General features: G+C 40.7%; 1 protein-coding gene across 2 annotated transcripts in view; it reads left to right on the top strand.

Moving 5' to 3' along the window:
* The window catches only part of ammecr1 (AMMECR nuclear protein 1), a 39,361-nt gene that overhangs the window by 1,659 nt on the left and 29,747 nt on the right, over nucleotides 1-7,955 (top strand). Inside the window, exon 2 of one of the 2 annotated variants that reach the window (XM_035527396.2) lies at nucleotides 1,955-3,620. In XM_035527396.2, coding sequence (XP_035383289.1) covers nucleotides 3,178-3,620 — 443 coding nt within the window. In that variant the 5' untranslated portion in view covers nucleotides 1,955-3,177. Of the gene's footprint in view, nucleotides 1-1,837; nucleotides 3,621-7,955 lie in introns of those variants that run through there. The other variant, XM_081719308.1, reaches the window with a different exon arrangement.

Below are 7,955 nucleotides of genomic sequence, written 5' to 3'. Positions count from 1 at the left end.
TTTTCATTTTCATGTTATGTTAAACATGTGTAGAGCCACTCAGAGTACTGCAAAAAAAAAAGTTCTTGGTAAGATTATTTTTTTCTGTGTAGGCTTTTTAAATTAGTAAATGCATTAATTTTTGACACATTCAAGTAGATTGGAGCCTGGGTCCCTTAAAACATGGTAAACAGTATTTCATATTTGACCTATATTCTACACTATACTTATAATGTTCAGTCCTTCATGTTCGTTAGCCCCCTGGTCTAAATACAGCCTTTCTTCAAATAAGTGTCTTGTGACAACATCATGCATATGCTACATTGTAGAGGTTTGTAGTTAAACAATACCAGCATTATCCTTCATCCTTTATCCTAAACGTGTCCGTATGACTGCTGGCAATTCAAGACAACAAAAATAATGGTAAGAAGCATATCCTGTATGACAGTGATTGCCAATACATTTTCTGACCTGATCCAGATCAGCCAATGAGACCCCAGGATGAGATCATAAGGCAAACCTGACATGTAGATGCAGAAAAGGGCTGTTTGATAAGGCTTAATTAGATGAAGTCAGCTGCCTTTATGTAACTTTCAGTCTGTAATGGTTTAAAACAAGAAGGGATCTGTCAGTGGGTTTGAGCCCTACAGGAATATAAACCTATATTTCTATAAATATTTGCAACTTCATCGAATCCCAGAGGAAACTGAGCAAGGAAAATATTGCTTTAAAATGAGAGATTTTGGTTTAGGCCTGTCATTTGATAATCCACTGCAGGTCTTATGATTATGTTGAAATATTGTGGTCTATGGCAGTATCTTTGCAGCTTTCACTTACTCTGTGTTCCTTAATAATGAAAGTGTCTGTCTATCAACCTAAGATTAATCTAATGCCTTATGCTATTCTTATGCTGTTGTATTTCACTCAGCTCTATGTAAAAAATAAAGTACTGTATTAATCAAGATATGCTTACAGTGCTACTTGTGCTTGAATTCATGTCCACCCTTAATTTACAGATTTACCATGTATCCCTCTTGGCCTTATGAATTTGCTACCTCCAGCAAACATTCACCTGCACGCCAGAAAGTAATAGGTTACAAGGTGAAACATCACTTTTATGAAAGGGCTGAAAGTGGTATGAACATTCTCAGCTGGTTAGGAGGCTGCCGCTCTGTTTTCTGTTTCTAATTGTCACCCACAATCTGCTTAACTAACCTCACCTTGGAGAACGACTAGTCATCCATGTAAAGCACTGACTCAGACAATGGGAACTTGTCATGGAAATGGTATAAATGAAACTTTAAAACTTTTTTTTGAAGGTGTGACCCTGCTGTCGGCACATCCAGAGAATGGCTTAGGTGTAGTATCTACATATAGTTGTTTAACAACGAACTGCTTTGATATAACAGCAGCGCCCAATTCCAGAGATTATACATTCATGTAATTTTAAAATGTTTTTCAGTCTTTACATACTGCTTAATATTTTATCAAAAGATGCACTACAGCGTTAATAATCTGTTTGATCAAGAAAGGAGAATTAGTACATATTGAGAAGAAGAACTAAAGGAAAGCTTACTTCTTAAATTTTGTCTCTCATGTGTAGGTGAATCTTAAGTCTCCCCCCCCCCCCCCCCCCCGCCGCCCCTTTAAAAAATGTTCTTGTAAGAAAATTCACATTTAAAAGCAAAACATATTTTTAGGAGACACTTCCGTACATCATTTGAGAAAGAACACTCTTTTTTTTTCTGGTAAGCATGACGAATGATGACATCTGTAAAAAATGACATTATGCTACTTTGCTTAGTTCAATGAATAGAGAATACGCTAGGACATCCTCCCTGTTCAGTCGCTGGTGCTGAGAGCACAGATTTCGGTGCTCCCGGGTAGGCTAAGTGCTAGCACTAGGCGGTACGAAGTAGTCAGGGCTAAAATGTGCCTTTTCTGACTACTTATGGATCTGTCCTTTTTCCACTAGGATGAAGAGGGTGGTCGAGAATATACCACAAATGGATTTATACAATTCATTTTTGGAGATACGAGATATGTTCTTCAACGAAGAAACGGCTCCGTGAGAAGATTCAGACCACATACCAAATTTTTCACGTAGCCGAGATTGAAGAATACAGATTTGACAACCCATGAGAGTACGCACGATACGTAGGAATTGATCGTAAAATACGTCCAGGATTCTATTTTGGCGTGGAAGAAGTGTACACGGGTCTGGCGGCTGTGGATGATCGCATAGCAGGACCTTTTTAATTGCACCCAGGCTAATGTCAGTTGCTGTGAATGGAATACTGAACACCGCTGGGAGAATCCGGTGACTTCTGATGGACGGAATGGTGTGCAGTTCAGAAATGTGCCCTAATAAACGGGTGACAGCATTAATGCCAATCGACAGAAAACTTTCATGTTTGCTTTTCACAGGGGGGTTGCAGTAAAAGCCGTAGGTAACGGGTTACTGCGCACTGGAGAACGGCCGGTGTTCACCGATGTGCTGTGGTTGTTAACATGACTCGCATCTCACTGACGCTGTCAGAAAACCCAAACTGCAGTGCCTAAAAGCCATTCTAACTGCGTGGACTTGATATTCGGAGTTCGACCTGTGGGGAGCTGGTTGTCTCTTTATAACTAAGGTCGGATACAAGTAAACAACTGACAGATATTATCGGGGCGTAGTGTCTTGTTCATGAGACGTATGGGTCCTGCGTACTCAAGCCCCGGACTCCCACACAGGAAGAGCTGAATCTGCTGTTAGGGTGCAGTGCAGTGGCTGGCGTCGGCTGCTCGGTTCACATCTGCCTAACTCTTGCGCTTGTATATTTGGATGTCTGCATGTTTTGACGGAGAGCCGTATGAATTCATGCAGCTGGCATCTGAACGAGGGCCTGTAACTCTGATAAATACCTTGGATCCATCGAACCATTTGATTTGCAGAGGTTCACAGCTGGCTGTCTCGTTAAGAACATTGCGTAAGGCTGCAGCGTACGATACGTCTTTTTGAAGGCACAGCTCGGGTGACATTGCAGTCTCTTCTCTGTATTCCCACCCCCGAGGTTGGAGTTTACAACGTAAGCTACTCTGGGTATTACGTTTGTCAAAAGAGGGAAGGTGGAGCATTGTCCGTCGTACGTCCTGACGCAGTGGGATTTTTACGTCTGGTCGGCGTTTCCCCCCGCCCTTCCCGCGGTGACGGTGATGGGTCGGAAGCGGTGTGTCGGTGCAGATTGTTCGAAGATGGCGGCCGGGTGCTGCGGGGTGAAGAAGCAGAAGTTGTCGGGATCCCCTGGTTCGGGGGGTCCCGGCGGGGCGGGGAGCGGGGTAGCCGGGACCGGACATTGTGGATCGGACTTGGGAATAGGATCCTCATCGACTGTAGTGGCCGGGAACGTGAATCGAGTGAACGGCCTGGGGGGTCCTGGGGGTAGTAGCAGCAGCAATACCAGTGCTCTGTCCCCAACTCCAGGAGGCTACAACTCAACTGGCCTCTCCCCGAATCTCAGTCCAGGACCTGGCTCGGGAAGTGGGGCCAGAAAGATGGTAGTTTCGGCGGAGATGTGTTGCTTCTGTTTCGACGTGCTTTATTGCCATCTATATGGATACCAGCCTCCCCGAACACCCAGGTTTACAAACGACCCCTAGTAAGTAGCAAGATGGTTAGCTAGTTAGCAGGCTAACAAGCTAGCTAGTGATGCCCCTCTTTGTCAGATAAGGGATATAATAACCCTGTCACTCGGATAGCTGGGATAACTAGTTTTACATTATTGACAAGAGGTTGACTGTTCTCTTTTCATAAACATTGAGAGTGGTGCAAATTATAAATTTGATTCGATCATCAAATGATTTAAGGCATTTTTTCGCGGAAACTTTATACTTTTGTATTCGGATATACCTACCTGGCTACTGTAAATAATATCCGCTAGCCTGTTAGATATCTAACTTTACTGAAGAAATTGGCCAAGCTCCCTATTCCGGAAAAGAGGAAAAGTTTTTTTTATTTGATAAAACTACTGTCATCTTATCAGACCAGATATGTTGTTAGCTAGCTAGCCTGCTGGCAGGCTGAATAGTTAACCTAGCCACTTTAGCTAGCTATTAGCACCCTTAAATGTTTTAGCTAGCTATCTAGGTTAACTTGGTCCAATCTTTTAATTGATATACCATAACCCATGTTGCTTTTATTATGAATGACCAGAATGGACTTTAAATAAGTTAATATTGTCAGTTAGAGTAGTTAACTGGACATGATTAGAGATGTCAAGAGCTCCACATATTATTAGCTAATAGGTGGCTCTGTATTCAAGATAAGTGTCTTTGTTGTATTCCCGACCATGTTTACTAGCTATGTTTTGCACCGAGTTGACATTTTAACGCCTTGGGTAGCTTGGCTAACCTAACTACAGAAGCAGTCTAATTCGCTAGCTAGCCTCACACATATATCTTGTCAGCTACTTCAGACAACCTCGCGGTTGCTAGAAACTATCTAGCTAACCTAGCTAACTTGTTTGCTGTCATTAAGTAGCTGTTTCGGTCATACTGTAAGACAGCTGCAAACTTTAACCAGTTAGCTAGCTAGGTTAGCCAGCCACTTACTTTTTCTTTTTTTTTTACATTTACACATTCAATGTTAGTTTGCTCGGGATGGGTAGCTAGATAGCCAATACGGCTACACTCAACATCCATTTCTAACAAGCTTCCCGGTTCCCATTCATTCATACTAGCTAGTAGTAACCACATCTACGTTAAGAACTCGCTAACAAAGCGAACGTCGTTTACGGCGCCTTTAACAGGAAGATACATACTTTAAAGGCGATTGTCCGGTAAATATGCCTGACCTGAATGTATTCAGACACTTTCTGTGGCTGTCATTTCTTTACTTCCCTCAGAGTTAACGTTACACCCACCTGACATAAACCTAATTATGGGGTTATCGATAAGGTAGCTATCGTTTGTCACTCCACGCGTAAGTGTATCTTATGTCACTCGGTTACACCTCTGTGCCTTAGTTACTGATTTTTTCGTTAGAAATTAAGTAGATCTGTGTCTGTACGGTTCAATTAGTTAACCAACTCGAGTACTTTTAGCCTGTTTATAAGTTATTCAGCATATATAATTTTTCTGTACAGTTGAGATGGTTTATACTATGTTCTTCGACCTGGTACAGTTCCTGACTGCTATTCTTCGGAATGCAGCGTGATTGTGATCCGCCTTGTAATTTTATTGTCTGAGAGACAATAATTTTTTCTAGTGTTTACTAATGTAGTGTTTGCTAGAATTAATGTTAACAAATTGCAACTGTGTAATCATTACACTGAGGGAAAGGTGTTAACTTTGTTGTTTCTTTATGTGCTTTTAAAACAAACAATTGGGCCAAGTTATGCCAAGGCCTTGTAAAAATATTTGAAAAAAAAGAGTAACTGAAAGTCCTCTTGTGTTCATTTTGAGCTCAAAGTGACATTTGGTTGAAGACAAAATACTCCAAACTGTTTCAGAATAGGAGTTTGTTCAGTTTGTTTATTCTCTTTAATGCCAGTGGTGTACATTCTCATCCAGTTCAATGGTCTTGTTCTCATTGGTTCTTCTTGCTTGTAGAATTGAACCTAGGCTTCTAAAATAATCCGCCATTAGAATGTGGAAATAATTAGGAGGGGTAATAAAGATTATTTTGGTTTTCGTCCCAGTTGGAGTGTAGGTTGTGGACGATGCTTCTCGATCTGTCTCCAGGACTCCAGTGACCTTAGTCAGAGAACTGTTATTTCAAGCTCATCTCAATGAAAACATCACACTATTTTCCATCTGCGTCAGCAATTTAGATTGTGACATGTTTTAGTCCTGTATTCTGGTAAGAAAAATTACAAGTTCGAAAAAATTCTTGCACACTTTTCTATTTTTATTATTTACATTTTATTTTATGATTTGTATTTTTATATTATTATTTTTATTCAGTTTTACTTTTATTGCACAATTTTCTTGCCTTTACCCAATTAATGTTAGCTGTGTTGACATAATTATGTTTCAGAAGGGTGTCATTGTCTCTGATGATCAGTGTAAATTATAAACTGTATAAACTGGTGTAGACCAGATTGTAGGTGAAATGCTGTTGCTCTCCTTTATACACATACATATGCACATGTAGGGTCACACACAAACTCGTTTTTAGTGCCATAGGAGAGAGGAAGTAGGAAGCCATTGGCTGTGAGCAAGTCATGTGAGCCTCATGTCTCAGTTTACACGCACAGGGATTTCTTGAATTAGCTCTCTATTTATAGTCTACTAAATGGATGCTGGTAGCTGCAGGTCTGCGAAAGGTAGTTTTCTCTCAATTCCCATAGTTCACTTTTTACTAGGTTTGTTATACTAACTGAACTTTGCCAGTGTGGCATGTATTCTGCAGTAGCCTGCTCTGTTACCAGATGCTGTAGGGTTGTTAGGACTAATGGGAGATGTACTGGGGCTCTGCTCTCTGCCTCCATAAACTGGCTCATTTTTTCGAGCTTCGTGAGGCAGAGTGCATAAAATGAGGCATTTGTACATGGAAAGTTTTAGTTTTTTCCGCAGGCACCAGACTCCTAACTGGGCACAAAAGGAAGAAAAAGTGAAACCTCCCCAGATTGTGTTAATTAAAAGATTTGAGTGAGAAAATGTCAGCAGAAAAGCATTTTTGGAAGAGCTGTCATCCTCATGGGTGTGGACATACTGTCCTGTTGGCTGCAATTTATGCACACCAAAGGTGCTCATTGGTTTACAGAGCTGTAGTGAAGACCTTTACATTTGGGAGTCAAGGCAGGACCCTTTGAACCAGGACCCTCAAGATGCTGCCAGACTTGTCAAAGGCCCATATGACACAGATCAAACAGTTAAAAAGGGTTGGAAAATTGAGAGAAAATGTCTTAATATAAAATTGATGGGCATTGTGATGCCATCATGGCAAACCTGTAGCCTTTCCTCATAAGATAATGCTCAGATTTAGAGCCAAAGTAGTTGCATCATATAATGCAAAATCAAAGTTTGTGGTTTCCTAAGCTTTCATGTTGGTTAGTTCTAAATTGATTGAGCCTTTTACAGCATTTACAGCAATAAGGCATTTAGCTCAATTAGTTTGTTGTGGCCATTAATTAAATGATCCACTTTACTTAAAGGGTGGCATGAAAACTAAGCATAGTTACACTACAACAAAAGTAAGTTTGAAACTGTTGAGCGAGTGCTTAACCGGTTGGGTTGGGTTGGGGTATAGGTGTGGGTGGGGCTCAGCCCCTGAAAACATTGCAAGTGCAGGATGGCATTTTGCTGTTTAACATTTGGAAGTTTACGGACTGTGGATGCCTTAGGGCAGGAATCTAAAATTCAAAACCAGACTTTAACTTGATTTGCAGAGATGTTGAGACTGAAATTTCCAAGTCACTACTCCACTTGTGATCAAAGCTAAGCATATAGATTAGAATTTTAAGACCTTTATACTAGTGTAGAGCATGATTAAAGAATTGGTGAAAAATTGGTAGTCTGGGTCTACAGGGGATGGGGTTTCATATCATTTGGGTTTTCTGTAGTAATTCAGTGGTCTGAAGAAGGATTATACCATCATGAGTTTTCTGTGATTTATCAGCACAGTCCCCCAGTGCCTCTGCTTGTCCATCACTTTAAAGAACTTACTTATTAGAACTTATGTTACAGGTGTCCTAGAGCAAGTGATGTCCAGAAAGACTGGGTTGAATGACCATCATTTGTTCTGTTTGATGTGTCTGCTGAATTTAAAGGTCAGGAGAAATGACCAAAACTGGAAAAAAGACTGAAAATTTAAATGTAGATATGCAGAGGGGAGCAACTTGGTAGGCTTGGATTCATGCTCATGTGATGATGTTATTTTTTGACTTGATGGCAAAGACAGCTTGAAGGACACAAGATTATTGACTGCTTGGTTAAAGATTCTTATACACACGTATTTTTAAAGGGGAAAGGTCATGACCCATATATAGATT

This window comes from Electrophorus electricus, chromosome 8 (genome assembly GCF_041902795.1).
Source record: "Electrophorus electricus isolate QZ-2024a chromosome 8, ASM4190279v1, whole genome shotgun sequence".
Taxonomy (NCBI): domain Eukaryota; kingdom Metazoa; phylum Chordata; class Actinopteri; order Gymnotiformes; family Gymnotidae; genus Electrophorus; species Electrophorus electricus.
This window is presented reverse-complemented; position numbering and strand designations above follow the sequence as displayed.